At 46.1% G+C, this 16969-nt stretch overlaps 1 protein-coding gene across 4 annotated transcripts in view; it reads right to left on the reverse strand.

Moving 5' to 3' along the window:
- PCCA (propionyl-CoA carboxylase subunit alpha) overlaps positions 1-16969 on the reverse strand; it is a 397106-nt gene that overhangs the window by 4842 nt on the left and 375295 nt on the right. For 3 of the 4 annotated variants that reach the window (XM_032881099.1, XM_032881101.1, XM_032881102.1), the window contains one exon: positions 9395-9535. The exons of the other annotated variant lie outside the window; for it this stretch is intronic. In XM_032881099.1, coding sequence (XP_032736990.1) covers positions 9395-9535 — 141 coding nt within the window. The remainder of the gene's footprint in view (positions 1-9394; positions 9536-16969) is intronic. 4 annotated transcript variants of the gene reach the window in all.

A 16969-nucleotide genomic window follows, 5' to 3' on the forward strand; every position in this document is an offset into this window, starting at 1 on the left:
AAATAAGCAATTCACAGTTAATGCAAACAGGAGAAAGACATGAACCCGGCAGATTTCCAGTGGTCACACTCGGGGGGCACAGACCAACCCAACAAGGATGACACGGGGCCCATGCGGGAGGGTGGCGGGGCCTGGGCCATGACTCCACACCGGGCTCGAGCCGGCCACACCAGTGTGGAGATCAGGGCCCACGGGAGCGTGGGGCAGCAGCGGCAGACCGGCCACAAGTTCACGGGGCTCTGCCCTCGCCAACTGTCCTTCCTGGCTGGCTCTGTGTGCTTGTACCCTGCATGTGGCTGATTCAAGGGACAGGTCCCCAATCACACTACTCAGAAAAACAAAACCTCTGATTTAGACAGGTAATCAGGAGACGTGGCGACATCCCCAAGTTAAAACACTCTCTTTCATATTGTGTCACTGGCAATTTGATTAAAAGGACTTAAAAGAAAAGTGCCTCTGGATTCCAAGGGGCCCGGCAGGCAGCACTGCCTTGAATCTACATCCGGTCCTCCTCTCCTCTCCTCTCCTGGTCCTCTCCCCGGTCCCCTCCCCAGGTCTGCCAGTCTCCGTGTCTACTCAGGTGCGGATGGAACCTTAAGTAATTCACTGCTCTCTCCCTGCTCGCTTAAGCAATGGGTTTTGTAGTCTGTTTCCCTAGAAGAGGAAGAACCCTTGGAAGTTGTTCTCTGAGACCCCGCACGATAGCAAAGGCCGTCTCGGTCAGCAGAGCTGTGTTACACGCACACATGGACTTGATCTAAATGCGGTCTTTCATCCCTCAGCCATCCCGGCTGGAGGAGCTCTGAGACCGCCGGCCACGCTGTCATGAGTGCTCGGCCCGGGGTTGTGTTGTGTTGTGTCCCCTCCGCCCCCGCCATGTGCCCCGCAATCCCGGAGCCTCGGGTGCAGAGGTGGTGGCCCATCTGCATGCGGGGTCGGAGGGTCGTGGGGACACCTTCCGCGTTTCCCCAGGTGCTCGTGGGCAAGGAGCGCCGGGAAGGCTCACATGGGAGGGCACGGCCACCTAGGGCTTTGCGCACACACTCCTCTAACACTTTTGTGTGTCATCTGATAAAGGCTCACTGATTGTGACAGGAGGTCTCCAACGTTGGGCTTACAAAATGGTCACAAGCCTCGCAAGTCTTTTCGATAAACCTAGTCAGCCTGATGTACTTCCCCGCTCCCTGTCTAATTGGTGTAAAGTTTGGAGGCCCCAGCCCTGGATCTTTCATCCGGCTTATTGCGTCCTCTCCTTTGACATGGGGTCAAGGTTCACATTCGCGTCCGATTATCAGAGCGCACTCATTAAGCGGGGGCCTGCCTCGCTCCAGAATGAGTAAGCTGGAGGGAAAACCCGGCCCATTTACTCAGCAGATTTTCGCATGGTTAGGAGGCCTCCGTGTCGCCGGCAGAGCTCGGCGCTGAAGAGCTTCAGACATCTCCTGCTGATGATTAATTGTGAGTGATGGGAAATAAAATCCAGTAAAGCCAGCTGCTTGCCATGGTCGGCAAAATGACTCTAATGGAGATAGGCTGCCAATTTTCCAGTTTTACTGGCAAGTCTTCCAAGTGTAATTAAGGGAAGTTATAAATGATATGGAAATCTATCAAGTCCCATTTATTTTCAGAGGACTCTTTCCCCAGAGACTTTTATCTTCAAGCTTATAGTACGCTTTGTTGTGCTAATGATTTAAACCCCTTCTCATTTCTGATTAAAGCCCCCAATATCCTTCTACCAAGTTCACCTCACTCCTTCCCCAAAGATGAAAAGGCCCGGAACCTTCTCCCACGTACACCCCTCTTGGAAAGCACGCTAAGACTGGGAGACGTTTGGCTACTTGTATCATTCAGACTGCGAATGCGTGAAGAAAGCTCAGAGAAAGTGCAGGGAGAGAACGAGCGGGGAGAGGGGGGAAAAAGACCTCCACCAAACATAAAAGGAAGCCCCCAAAAGTCCAGACTTGAAAAGCTGTGCTCGAGAGCAGACATTCATCAGAAGGTGGTGTAGCGCACTAATGTTATTTGATTTGGAATAAAAGCATGAAAATGATGGCAAAGGCCTAAAATTGGAGATGTAAAGGCTGACTGCACAGTATTCCATTTCTCAATTTCATCCTTCAGAGCCACAAAATGGGGGTGATACAGTGACGGGATGAGGTTTACAGTAACAGCTGTGCTCTTCCCACACAGGGGAGGCCCTTCTAATGGGCGAAGGTCTGTTTTGAACAGACGGGGAGTAACAAAACAAGGTTCCCTATTAAGAGTGTGCAGTCCTATTTCTGATCAAGAAAATGAGTACGGGAGTCGGATTTCCTCGAAGGCGGCCCCCACCCTCTCCTGTCGTCCAAAACCAGGGCGGTTTCACAGGGGTTCTCCTTTCAGCGGAGGGAAGAGGACAGAACGTCGCGGAGGGCTTTGCCCCCGTCAGCCCACTTCTCCGGCAACTGTAAAGAACGCACAAGAAACAGTGCCAGTGGCATATGGCTTTCTACTGTGCTAAACATTCACACAAAAGACAGGTTCATCAGTCATTGCAGTATCTGGATCAAAAATTAGCTCCTGATGGATGGTATCTGGAGCTTACCTGCTGCTAGTACATTACCAGAGAAACACAGGTTTTGAAACCCACATGGCATCAGAAAGTGCAGACCATGAAATGCGACACGTGCAGGCGCACATAATGTACGCCAGATTATACAAAATAATAAATAAGCTATTTAAGCCCTCTGCCTAAAATTGGGCCCGCTGCAAGGAACCCTGGGTCACTTCTACACAGGCCAATTAATGCACAGCATCTGCCGTACAGAAGCAGGACACCAAGCACTTCCGAATGATTTCAGCAATTAAAAGGAAACTGTTTCCTGCCTGTTCAGACAGCAACTGTTTCAATGCAAGAGCGAGCACCAAATCACTGTGTGCAGCTGAAAAATTAAGTCCCCTTTTCGGGGAAGAGGGGTGGGCGGGAGGAAGAATTTTTATGGAACAGGGAGCCTTCTTTTGTTGTCCTGCGTTCTGTGTTTTTATGCCAAATGAGACAGAAGGCTCGGAGGGCTTCCCGGCCCGCAGCGGTTTCCCCTTCTGCCGCCCGGGGCCACCCGAAAGCGTGGATCAATATCAACCCCGCTGACGACGCCACGAAAGTGAAAATCCTTCAATTACATTTTTAAAGGCTGTTCTACTTAGAACACAGGTGCCTGAACGCAATGCATTTTACGGCCCTCAGATCTGAAGAAAGACGCAGTGAACAGCCACGAGAAAAAGGCCTCTCAGATTTGGTTAAAAGGCACTGCTAGAATCTGATTATAATAACTTCCTCTTTCTGAGCCCGTAAGATAGGTTGGTAAATATCCCCTGATATTTCCCCAAGAAGAAATGTACATTCACATCCCAGCATCTTCATGTAAAGGAGGAGGGAGAAAGACCCCGGGAGACCATCTAGTATTTATGCAGTGCCAAGGGAAGGAACCATCATCAAATTACAAAGAAAGAGGAGGCAGGCGACAGAAATGCCACCAAACCCCCTATCTGCCGCAGGAGCCCTCCCGCGATGGGCTCGTGTGCACGCCGCCTGACTCACTGAGAAGGGCACGCGCAAGGAGGGGTGACGCATCAACCAGGCTGCTGGCTGGGGGGACTCGGGGTCCCCACCTGCCCCCCCCCAGCCGCTGACCCCGCTCTCCCACTGCCCAGAGCTGCCTCCCTAGCTTTGTGCGGTGGGTGACCAAGAGGGGAGCGCATACCGAGTCGTGGCCAATACAAGTCCAGTCTTCCTTAAAATGAAAAACATCTCTCCCTCCTGCCCTGGAAGTTAGCTGGGAACTGCAGCCAAAGCCCCTAGAGTGAGAGGAGAACTCAACGGCATCTTTAAGAGATCAGTCTGGATCCATCTCTAGGAAATCGCTGTCTTCAAGTACTCAATGACTGCACGTCTTGGAGTTTTGGTTTGTTTTATTGTTCTTGTTTTTTAAGCAAAATGGCGAGGAAAGATCTTTTGAATCTTGGTAAGGTTGCAAACTGTCATCTTTAAAAATGGTTAAAAGCAGGATAACACAGCCTCTAACTCCAAGCAGATCATTTCTTGAAAAATAAAATAAAATGCCAAACTTGTAGGAGACTCTCCTGCGACACTCAACTTACTGATGGACCTTAAAAACAGACAATCGTCAGCTTAAATTGTAAGAATTCTCAACTTGTTAACGTCCAACGGAAGTTAACCCTAACACTGAAAAAGGAATGTTATCTGGAAAAGACAAAAAGGCCAAATCTGGGGTAGCCATCACTGCTGAAGGCAGGACAGGTTCTGATTAGAGAGGGGCCCGGGGCAAGTTCACAGTGGAAGCGACCTTTTATTGTTCCGTACAAGGGAAAGCAAATACAGTCAAGATGAGCAGAGAGCATCTGAGTATTTCTATTATTCTCTGGACCTTTAATGTGTGTGATGCTTTATAATCTGAGTTTAAAAACATGAAACAATGAATGCATAGATTTATTTATACATGCTTTGGAATGCAATCTGAGGTTTGGGTGGAAAACTGGCATCTTGTCAAATAAACTGCTATCAAATATGAAAATTTCATTACTGTAATGATTTTAGGATTATTAAATCAAGGTATCCAGAAATAGGAAAACGGATCTGTCAAGGCCATGTCCTCGGCCAGGGAAAGATGCTGTTGTGGATACTGGGCCACACCAGGTAAGCGGATCCCGGCCAGACAAACACAGGGCAGGAGGGACCATTCCAAAGCCTCTTATCTAGAATACTTGAGGGCTGGGCGCCTGGGTGGGGCTCCGTTGGTTAAGCGTCTGCCTTAGGCTCAGGTCATGATCGCAGGGATGGAGCCCTGTTTCCGGCTCCCTGCTCAGTGGGGAGCCTGCTTCTCCCCCTGCCTCCCTCTCTCTGTCTCCGTCTCTCATGAATAAATAAAATCTTTAATTAATTAATTAAATATCTGAGAGCAAAGGTCTCTTGCCAAGTTTATCTGCAACTTCCCCAGGACCGGCCGTGGGCTCAATTACAGAGGACAGGGTTTGGCGGCAAAGGGGTGGTGTGAATACCATCCTCAAAACGGCAAACCTGGGTCTCTCGGGGGTCACTGGCCATCCCACGGCTTGGGAGCCCTCCCCTAGCAGCCCCAAAGGAGCACACACAAGGAGGACAGACGTCAGGGCAAAATCTGGGTGGTACTCCTGTTATGATCACAAATTTTCTGTTCTTATGGGGGTACTTTATTTTTATTTTTATTTTTTTTTTTGCCCAAGACACTGCACGAGAACAGTCCCAAACGCCTACTCCCCCTTCTGCTAAGGCCGGTTCCACTCTGCAGTGGCTCTTCCCCATCTTGGCCCCCCCAGAATACTCCCAAGGCCTGTCTTACTGCTACTGAGCAGGTTAGAAAAGCAACAGGCACTCACTGCCCACCTGTGATTTGACCTGGTCGAGACACAAACTGGTAAGTCACAACGTGTCACTGCCAAAGAAAGATATGTAAGTGAGGACGCCGCCCACTTCCGACTCATATCTCAATTGTTACTGTTTTGAGTAAGATGGATATTTCTGATCCAATCTGAGAGGTCTGCTGCACTGGAAGGTAACTCTGAAATCTTGATACAGTAAAACCTCCCCTTGGGCTGCCTTATTTTTTATTTTTGTTTTTTGCTTTGTTTCTGATATCAAAGGGCTAACAAAACAACTGTGCCCCTAATGACTTTATTTTACACTTCGGAGTCAAGATGGAAATTGTGTGACATTTCGGCAGCTCTCAGCCTAAAGCGGGCAAGTACCCTCTGCCATTATTCTGAGAGAAGGTGTTTTTTAATATTTTTGTTCAAGGATATCATAAAGATAGACATTTTTAAAATTACAATAAGTTACAAAAAATACTGCCTTGATTAGAGGGCCCTCAGTTTATGATGGTGCTAAATATACAGAAAAATAGGTATTTTTCCAGCTGAAATTAAAATCAGTCATGAAAATATTTTCAGAGGGTGGATGACCGCAAAACCAAACAAACAAAAAAAACCCCAACAGACTAAAAGCATATCAAAGTCATTCTATTGACTGTTTTCTTTAGTAAATGGGTGACTAGGACTTTCCATAAGCCACTCCTACTTTGTTTACTGTTGGGTTTGTTTGGTCTATGCATTTCTATGCATTTGACAGACTGTTACCAACAATCCCCTCCCCACATGTTAAAAAAAAAAAAGCTACTGTACAATCATTTAAAAAATGACTTTACTGCCACATTTAATGTCAAATACTGTGTAACAGACACTGAAAGATATCAGAAACTTTTGCTGTGTGAATCCAAACAAAAACAAAAACAAAAACAAAAAACACAGCCTCTGTGTTCACGGAGGGGAAAGACTTTCCCACAGGAAGCTGAGTGCATTTATGACTTCTAAACAGCATCCCCCCCACATCATTTTGCCCTGAGGTTTGTTTTTTTTTTTTTTTTAACTCTGTTAAGATGGTTTACCTCACAAAACACATTTATTAATTATTATTTATGTGATGCTTTTGTAGAACACATTATTGCCAGGCCCAGCATTCTAAGATTTGTCAGATTTTACTTAACCTAAATATAAAAATTACAGATTACTGAAATCTAAACTATTAAAAAAAAATTCAAAGAATTTGCAATTTGTCTCTTTGGTCCTGTTTTCCTTGAAAACACACAGAGACCACTGATTCCATTATCTTTCTACTGATAAAAGTAGAACTTGGGCTCAGCTATTGTTAGTACGGAGCACAACACAACATGCCCCGCGGAGCTAAAATAACTTAAAACCGCAAAACTTAAGAGTTACCAGTATTCTTTTCTCATAATGGCCTCATGTAAGTGCTCTGCCTTTGGTCAAAGGAGAGTTTCCTGGCTTTTAATGACACAAGGCCGATCTAATTATAGAAGCTGCCCTTAAGAGTCCACAATGAAACTTCTCCTGCATTTGGGGAAGGTATTAGCGGTCTGGGACCCTTTTCGCAAATAATAACTCAGGAGAAAACACTATTTTATCAAAACACAGTGGCACAGAATAAGAAACGAAGTCGAGCAGGGACCCAAAGTGGCACGGGAAGCTGGAGAGAAGAATTAAAGAAAGCGCGCGCTCTCCTTGACCAGCCTAGGCATGAGTGTGTGGAGAGCATTCCTTTCTGGGTAAGGCGAACAGCACAGACCCTAGGAGCCAGTTTGCTAGGGGTACACCCCCCATGACTGACTTTAAAGGACTACATAAAATAGAGGTCCCATTCCCCCACAGTAACATATTTTTAACAGTTAGTTCTCAAATTAAACCCATCTCGAATACCCACATTTAATTATTGGTGGTGGTTTTCAATATCTGAGCTATCCCAATGAACCAAAGACTAATACCACATTGTTCTAATTTACTAAATGCCTTGCTTTCCCACATTAAATTATTAGCCAGGAAATGGAAAGTATGAAGGCTAAACCCCCCTGGTGTCTGGAGAAGCTAGCCGGGGAGAAAGCAGTTGCTGGAAACAAGGAGGCTGCACGCTCCCAGTTCTCTGCCCCAGGAGGGCTCGAGAGAGCCTGGTGCCAAGGGGAGGCACGAGATCGCAATCTGAGCCCCGTCCTGGCCCCCTTCAGGTTTTGACTCAGGTGTTGGAAAAATAAGGATTTCAGTTACACTCTTATATTTTTTTAAAGTGCAACTGTGATTTTATAATTAAAGCTGCACAATTAGGACTGACAAGCTCAGGATGGCAACCTATTTAGCTTCTAGAAAAGGCTTAAGAAGAAAAGTGGGGAAAAAAAGCAAAACCCCAAAATAACACACGTTATTTACCAACCTACACGTCTAGTTGCCAGAAGATTCCACTGACTGCTCTGATGACGCAGTGTGTGAGTGCAGGCAATTTTTTAAGGATTTTTAAACTTATTTTAGGGGCGCCTGGGTGGCTCAGTCATTAAGCATCTACCTTCGGCTCAGGTCATGATCCCAGGGTCCTGGGATCGAGCCCCACATTGGGTTCCCTGCTCAGTGGGAAGCCTGTTCCTCCCTCTCCTACTCCCCCTGCTTGTGTTCCCTCTCTTGCTGTCTCTGTCAAGAAAATAAATGAAATCTTTAAAAAAAAAAAAAAGGGGGGGGACTTATTTATTTTAGAGAGAGAGAAAGCACGCATGTGTGTGCAGGAGGGGGAGAGGGAGAAGGAGAGAATCCTCATGCAAACTCCCCGCTGAGCAGGGGACTGTCTGTGGGCTATATCCCCCAACCCCGAGACCATGACCTGAGCTGTAGGCAGACACTTAACCAACTGAGCCCCCAGACACCCCCTTAAGACAGTCTTACTGTGCACTTTCTTCCACGAATGTCAGTGCCCTCAAAGTAAAGATAACAATTCACAGCTACTGAGCCTCTTCTGTGCTTTTCTAGAAAAGCAGGTGAAGTCTATTTCGGTATCCTCGGGTGAAAGCAATTGATGGAGTCAGCTTTCCGACTTCGCTTACCAGTTTCAGGGCCACTTATTTAAACAACTGAAGGTGATTGTTTTTTCTTGATTTTCATTTATTGTAAGTATCTTTCTAGAAGCCAGTGCCAACTATATGGGTTTTTCTCAACCTTACTTTACTTATGTTAATACAGAAATACAGAGGCAGTTGTGATGCCTCTTTACAGGAGAACGTGTAAACTCCTCACCAAAGATACAAAATGGAATCACCATATCATCCATCGAAGATGATCAAGTTTGGCCATTATTTTCCAGCACGTAAAGAAAAATGCTAGTGTCTAAGTGTCCCCTAGAAATCTGGTTGCATCTTTGTTTTCTTCTTATTTTTGCAGCAAATCCACAGAGACTTCTACCCATGTTCTGTGAAACATATGTATCCCACTAAAATAGCATGTTATCGTGAGACTAAACATGTACGGAAATATTAATACAGCCTTGATTTGTGCCTTAATGTCACAAGGTTGAGATGAAAAGCTTCAAACTGTGATCCTACATTACACATATCAAGTAACAGGAGGATTCTGATACCACACGGTCTACAGCATTAACTTTCCTTAGTTCCCTTCCCATTTATTCCAGAAGTCATACAGAAAGTTCCCATCAAAGGGCTATTTCTTGGTATCAGTTCTTCAAGGATGCTCAAAGCCCAGAATGCTAGGAAGTACATAGAAACTTTAAATAAAATATTGCCAAAATACTAAATTCGCCAATTAACAGAATGAATCGGGCCTTATTTCTATGCTAGTCCCAAGTCTTTGGGAGGGGAGGTACTCAGGAGATAGTGTTACCAACCCAACTCAAATGTGCAACAGCCGGGCAGGGAATGCACACAAGCTCTTCCGCTTTTCCATGGTCAAGAAAGAGCTGCACGGAGCAAGGTCAAGCCTCAGTCCGCCCCGTCCCACAGACAGGCATGGTCCTTACCATGTCTCCAGGCTTGACAGAGATGACCACCACCACGCCAGGCATTGGGGAGCGCAGAATACTGCTTGTGTCCTCAGCCACTTTTTCCAGCATAAATTTGTTCAGTTCTGCAGCCAGTTTGGTTAAGATATGCACCTGATACTTAAGGGAGGAAAAAAAAAAACAAAACATAAATGAGTTTCAAGGAAGAACTTTTCCTCAAATGTAGCATTCATGCACAATCCATTTGCAGCTTTGAAATTTAAATGATAACATCTTTGAGGTCAAATGGTTTTGAATTATTGTACATAAAAACAAGAATACATTTGTTTCTGGCACATGTTGTGGGTAGTAGGATTTAAGAAGTTTCTTTAAATAAGAACGACTCCACTAACTAGCGACAAACACCCTGTCTCATTATGAGAAATTTCTCAAAAGTCTGTAAAGAAAACAGTGAGAATTTTCCTTGTATTCCCTTTACCGCTTGTAAGCGCCTCTGCCCACCCCCCCCCCCCCCCCCCGCCCCCGCAATCCTAGGCGCTGTCTGGGTCAGCCAGGAGAGGGGTGACTCTGCCAGCAGCCGCCAGCAGATGGCAGCAGACCGCTGTCTCGCGCTTCCCACTCCCCCTCCAGAACGGCTGCGCCACCAAGTAGTTAAGACAAAGGGTTTCAGTGTTCGTTTGGGGCAAAATAATATTTAAAATTCAGTTTTTTTCTAGGGATACAATATGTTAGATGCACTACAGGAAAAGCTAGCTTTCTTTTAGGCACAACGTGAGGAAGCCTTTCCAAGGTACCAGGATGGTTAGGGCAGATTAGGATGACACCGAATGAGTATCTTGAACACTGAGAGACAATAATACCAAGATTGTCAACTGCGCACAAGCATTTCCATGAAACCTTTTGTAGGGGGCTCTCAAACAATTACAGGCGCATTAAAGGGAAGTTCAGTCCAACAGAACATTTCTAATAACGGAGAATGTCTGCCCCTGTGAGAAAAACCCCTCCCTATCTCTGTGGACAAGTATCAGAGCCACGGTTTGGTCTGCCCAAGAAGAAACAAACCAAAGCTGTTTGAGGAGGTGTTACTCAGGGAAGTTGAAACCACCACCTGAAGAGGTTTGGATTCCTAGCTGATCGCATCCCCCAGGGGTAAGACAGACACAACTTCCAGGCGGCTCCATTTTGTTGGGGAAAAAAGGCTGCTGTAACTCAAAGCTTCCTGTGGGCATCCAGACCGCAGGGATGCAAAAGCAAAACAGAACTCACCCCCCTCATTCTGGACAGGGATGGGGGCCCTCTCCGAGCCTGCTCTTTGCAGGGCCTATTCCAAAGGGGTGGGGGAGGGCCCCAGGAGAGGCGGATTTGCCACTGTGACAGGTTGACTAATAACATCTTTTGCATGTTTCTTTACTCCTGAGTGTGTGTTTTGCAATCAAGACGTGCAAGCGTCTGCCAGTTTCTGAAGGATATGATCCTTAAGTGAAATTACTGTGCAAATAAAAGCTTTTTGCTCCTATTAAAATTCATCTGAGTCATAAGTGGCAAGGGAAAAGCAAGGAGAGTGCATTCTGCTGTCAGTCTAATACACATTCTGGGTAAAAGGGACTATTTATCAACAATGAATTGTACCTCAAAGTCCTTCATTAAACTATGGGGGAGGTGGTGGACAGCGAAAGAAGGGAGAATATAATTGTACCAAATTGCATGGTTTTCGTATCTGGGCTCTGTCTGCCTTGGAAAATAAAATCCAACATCACTAGGAGGAGGCAAGTGAATGGGAAAGTCAATTCTCTGGCTGTCAGCGCCCTCCGCCGCTCCCTCCATGCGACTGACCAGCACTGGGCCCAGCTGTCCAGGTTCCATGCAGTACCCAGATTGATTTTTTCCCCCCTTGTTCCTTGTGCCATTTGACTTCAAAATGAGAAGTCAAAATTCAGGGAAAGTATCTTTCTCCACTGAGGATAATATGTGATTTCTCACATTTCACCACAGTGGATAGGCTTAAAAACTAATTTTAGCTATATCACAAACAAGCCTTAATATAAATAAAGAGCTAAGATTGTACCCAGCTCCATTTCTCCCCAGAAATGACAAGATCCTGCCTAAAACTGGATCCTTTTACTATTTTTATAATTTTCATATCTTTTGAATTCCTTTCTCCGTGGGACTCCTGCTTTGCTTGGAAAGAGATGTAAAACAGCCACAAAACTCAACGCCTTTAGATGCAGTCTTTGTTACTGATGAGATGTTCCTTTTCCTTTTGTATTTGTTTATTGTTCTTAAATCTGTCTGGGGGATAAGCGACTTATTGTAATCACAAGTGAAAAATAACAACGGGGTAAATGCCTCAGGAGAGGCCTCAGTGCAAAGAGTTGGCGAAGAAACGACCTTTCTGAATATAAAAAGAGGAGGCAGCAAGAAGGTTCTCTTTTTAAGATTACCTTTGATGTTGTCCTGACCCCTTCAGCGTGCCCACACAAACACGCCTATTAAAACAACGGCTTGGCTCGGGCCTGGCCGGCTCAGCAGCACACGGGGGCGCCGGCCAGGGTGGGAACCGGGGTTGGAGCAGGGCGGGCGCGGCATCTGGGCCCTGCACAACCACTGGCCTGGTGCGAACCAGAAGAGCTTTCAGATGCCGCCAGGAAAGAAGTCATTTAACAGTATACACTAGGGCCTTCAGAGCTAATGATCAAAACTGCTACTTATTGGTTTCTCTGATTTCTTAGAGGGCACGGGCACGGCAGTCAACTCACTGAAAAAATTCAGAAAAATGCCCTGGGATGCACCAATTAAACCCTAGGGGTTTTACTCTAGGCATTTTACAGCCCTAATGGGTTCTGCAGAACTTCCCTGGAGAGGCTGGATTTTAACTTGTTGCTATTTGCAAGCACGGAAACCACAAACTGGATGTTTCAGGGGTGGGAGTCCAAGATCAGAAACATAAGTTGACTGGACATGGAAGTACAATCCTTTGGGGCCAGAAGGGGCTCACGCTGCAGGTCATGCGGGATTAGGAACTGCTCCGTGCGGGGCCTAAGATGGACCCGCTCTGGGTTCATGAGCAGACGGAGTCTCACTGTGGCTGTAGGGAGATGCTCCCCAACCACAGTCAAATGATCAAGTTCTCGAAAAACAGCTCACAGGGTGTCTGGGGGCCTCAGTTATTAAGTGTCTGCCTTTGGCTCAGGTCATGATCTCAGGGTCCAGGGATGGAGCCCCACATTGGGCTTTCTGCTCAGCAGGGAGCCTGCTTCTCCCTCTCCACTCCCCCTGGTTGTATTCCGTCTCTCACTGTGTCTCTCTCTGTCAAATAATAATAAATAAAATCTAAAAAAAAAAAAAAAAAAAAAAGGCAGCTCACCGCATAAGCAAGTGCTGAGAACAGGTGCTCTCCAGACTCTGCGCAGGACAATAACGGAAAAGACCCAGGTGCTATCTAATGACCTGAGCCCGGGTCTCTAAGCAAATCAACTGTATGGTGTCTGCAAAGTAAAACCATGCCCAACATGAAAATGTCTCCCAACAAGTTCCAGAGGAAAAAAGAGAAGGGAATCATACCAGACATAAAAGGATCAGGACAAAAACTACGAGAGATGGATGATTAAAAGGGACACAATGCAACTGTTCTAAAAATGAACATGCAGCTCTTACCATGGAACCTGAAAAAAGGGGGGAAAGTTGGGGAGCAGGGAGCTGTCAGAGTTGGGGGAGACAGCGTGGGGGAGCAGTCACGGGTTGGGAGAGATATATACTTTTTGATCAGATCAGTTAAGGAAACCACCCTGCAAACAGGTCCGGCCACCGGTGCCAGGCACGCACGCACACACCCACACGCACATGCACACACACACGTTGTGTGCCAAGGACAGTAGAGCAGCCCACGCTGTGGACATGCCCCATTCAGGAGGTCACACAGAACACCCTGCCACAGGCCACTGCACCTCCCCAGGGAGCTTAAACCCTCCAGCCTCTGAGGCCTCCCGATTCTCCAGCAACTTGACATATCCCATGTGCTCACACTTGCACGATTCCGAGGTCTGTGGGCTCCTGGCAGGATGAGGACTAAGTGTGCTTTACGTATTTTTCCAGTTGTGACTTCCTCGTCACACAGCGCACCTCTGCTTTCCATTTCTGCGCCGTTCTTCCAAAACAAGGAATTGGTGGACACTGGCTGAACTGGTCATGGTTTTGCCGGGCAACTGTGGGCCATCTGGGTCAGGGGTAAATGATGAACTTGCCTAGTAATTATTTTACATCGAGTCCCCTAACATCCTCTCTGTGGACCCTCGCCAAGTCAGGTGGCCGCGCATCTCTTCCGAGACAAGGCTCTCCACTTCTTCAAAGTTTTCCACCTCCTGACCCCAAGGGTCTCCCACCTTCAACTGTGTCTTCATTTCCAGTGTGGCCGCGAGCACCGAGCACCGACCCTCAGATGTGCCCCTGGAAGTCTCCTCTCCTAACTCTGAGCTGGAGAGCAACTGTCAATTCCTTAAAGTGACAGAAACGAGTCGCTACAAAACGTGACACGTCTTTAAATTAAACACCGAGGTGGAATCAGAATCTTAATTCAACTTTTTTTTTTTCCTTTCCTAAGTTCTCTGTGGGCACCACCATTAATGGGGGATGGGGGGCAACACAGCAAGGGTTCACCGCCCTGCAAAACGCGCTCCCCTCGACTTCAGCATCGGGCCCAGCAAAGCCAACCCGACCGAACTCTCCAGGAAACATGGAGAATCAGAGTCCGCAGCTTGCAGCCCTTCTCTGGGAGGGACGCCCAGGGCGGAGAAGGCGAGCGAACAGAACAGCGTCTACGCAGCTGCAGCCGCCGCAGCGGCCTGTTAGCAGAGCGCGGTGACAACTCCATCCTCGCAGTCTCAAGGTAGCTGTCAATCAGGACGCATCATTTAATCCAACAGCACTCGGAGGACTCTACGGCAGCCCACAAGACAGCACATCTACAGCTCTATTTAGATCAGCGCCCGGTAGTGTTTACAATGCAGTGACAATTAGAAAACATGCAACAGGCAGCAATATTATGGAGATTTCCATTTTGCAGTATTGCCCCGTAAAGTGTGATCCCGCTTCACAGAGTCAGGCTAAATGACAAAAGGCTATTTTCCTCCGTCTCCCGGCTCAGACAGCACTTCATTTGCAGCTATCTATAATTAGATTAATGGTGTAGTGTAGTACAAAGCAGGCCCACTTCACATCAGATAGCATATGAATTAGGACAAACACTTATTTCAATTCCAGGCAGAGAAAGCAATGACTGGGGTATTTAGCATACCCTTTCTGGTGGAATGAGATGTTAATTGTGTACCATTACCTCTAAACTGCTTGCTTGTTGTATAAATCACTGTGCTAATTGATGCAGAGATAGAAATGTAGCCACAGGCAAGAAAGCAAAGGAATGAGGGCTGAAGATGTTGGATAAAGGATTATCGAGTAAAACCATATGGAGATGAGGTTCCTTTGAAACCTTTCCTTTCTGCCCATGAGCAGAATTTCTGAAAAGTACAGAAAAACTCTTGGGCTAGGAGAGAAAATGTAATTTTTCACATTCCTTTTTAAAAACACCCGTTTCTTTTAAAAGTTCCTGGCTGTCAGAAATCTAAATAAGCGGTATTTGGAATTAATCTGAATACATACTTACACAAACACTGGCTGTGTCGTTTTCAAAGTCAGATCTCCCTATCTGGGTTTTTGGCTCACGGGTTAATAAGGAACACTTGTAAACCACCTGAAGCAGATGTTTCTGTCCCATCCAAAGGGCAAAAATAAATTCTTTCCCAAGACTTGGAGTTGTTCTTATCCACCCAAACAAAACACAAAACTCTGCTGGTTTAAGTCTGTTATGGGCTCCAATTATGTAGAATGATTTATTCAGGATGTGAACCCAGCAGAACCATTTTGATCTGCCAATGAAACAAGGACTTTAACACCATCACCAAAACACTGAAATCGTACTCCTCCAGTTCATGATTTTATACCCATAGTAAGGGATTAGAAAGGAAATCTTTTTTCTTGTTCTTCCCCCTAAAACTAGCAAAATATAAACAAAAGCGCATAGCAACTTAAGAGCACGAGTCTTATTATAGAATGCTACCCTTCTCTTTTTAAAATGTCCTATTTCGCACTCAACAGCTCTTATTTGGGTAAAAAATGAGTGTCCCCGAAGCGCAAATATAGAAACCAAATGCTATAGTCAAAAAGTCAAACTGTTACAGATCCCCAGATACACGGGCTCTCTGAAGTTCATCAATCAAGTGCGTGCACCCCGTGTTATGCGCTCACGATTTTCTTCATGGCAAAGCAACAGTAAGGTGCAAATTACTGCTGTGCACTTTTTCACAAATCCAGCTGCTTGGTAATTAGCACTGTTATAACAAACTTTTACACAGACGGCAAACACAGTGGGTCAGTTAATGGTTCAAATTCTCAACTTCAGAGTAACAGTTAATCTATCCATCCATCGCAAAGGCACTTTTGAGAAGTACCGTGTGTAGCTTAGCCTTGTGAAATCCAAATACCGTAATAACTTGCAAGACAATAAAACAACGTCCCAAGAAACTAGAATGTCTGGTTCCAGTTATCACCACTGAAAGTTGGAGAAAAAAGTCGAGAGCTTCTTTGGGGGGTGGGGGCGAGTCCACCTTCCCAGACCAAGCAGTCTTGACCTATCAACACCACCTGTCCTGCAACTGCCAAGTCCACAGCTTAAGAGTCAGGTCATGATGCTAAATAACCACGTAACTATATATATTATTTAGAGGATACTTTATATGATACTTAAATAAATACACACACAGCGAACCTGTCCATGTATATAAAGAAACATCAAGGGTCCCTGAAATGAAACAAATGCCAGCAAGATAAAGAGCGTGATCTGCCCTAAAGTAACCCCTCCCACGCGCGCCGTGAAGGGACATAAATGGAAGTGCGTGGAAGGAAAGCTCTGGGGGCAATGTGAGGCCTGCTCCCAACCATTAATCATTTGTTGGGACCATTTAAACTAGAGCCGTACAGCCCGCAGCAGAACACCGACGCGGCCGACCCTCACAAGCTTGTGATGCTGGTGTTAACAGGAGCAAATATATGGTTTCTGATATTGCGACCCAGTTCCCTGGCATTTGCTCCCTTTAATTGAAAAAGGCCGTTAAACACAAAGTAAATCATTCAGTGAGGTTAGCTGTTTAATGACACGTAATTGATAACGGCAACAGGCTGTGGTGACAATGCTCCACTTTCAACACCAGCCCGCTCACCGATAGGAATCAATCTCCACTCCCTGGTTTAGTCGTTCGCGGCCAAGTTGGTCCTTGAACTTGAGTCTTTTGCTGGACAGATCAATGCGCCACAAGGAGCCCAGCAGTGCAAAGATCTCATTGAGGTCAGTTTTTGAGGCAAGAATCACAAAAACAGAGGCGGAAGGGAAAACAATAAAAACAGATGAAGACCAGTTCCACGACTCATCTTTCAAAGTTCTTGCTAAAAGAGACGTTTCCTTAGAGAAAAGGACTATCTTAAGGCCAATATCAAAACCTTTGAGGGAATGAGTAGTTTGTGCGTAGCTCCAGCTTCTTCCCAAAA

Source organism: Lontra canadensis, unplaced genomic scaffold (genome assembly GCF_010015895.1).
Source record: "Lontra canadensis isolate GAN:19392208 unplaced genomic scaffold, GSC_riverotter_1.0 scaffold73, whole genome shotgun sequence".
NCBI lineage: Eukaryota > Metazoa > Chordata > Mammalia > Carnivora > Mustelidae > Lontra > Lontra canadensis.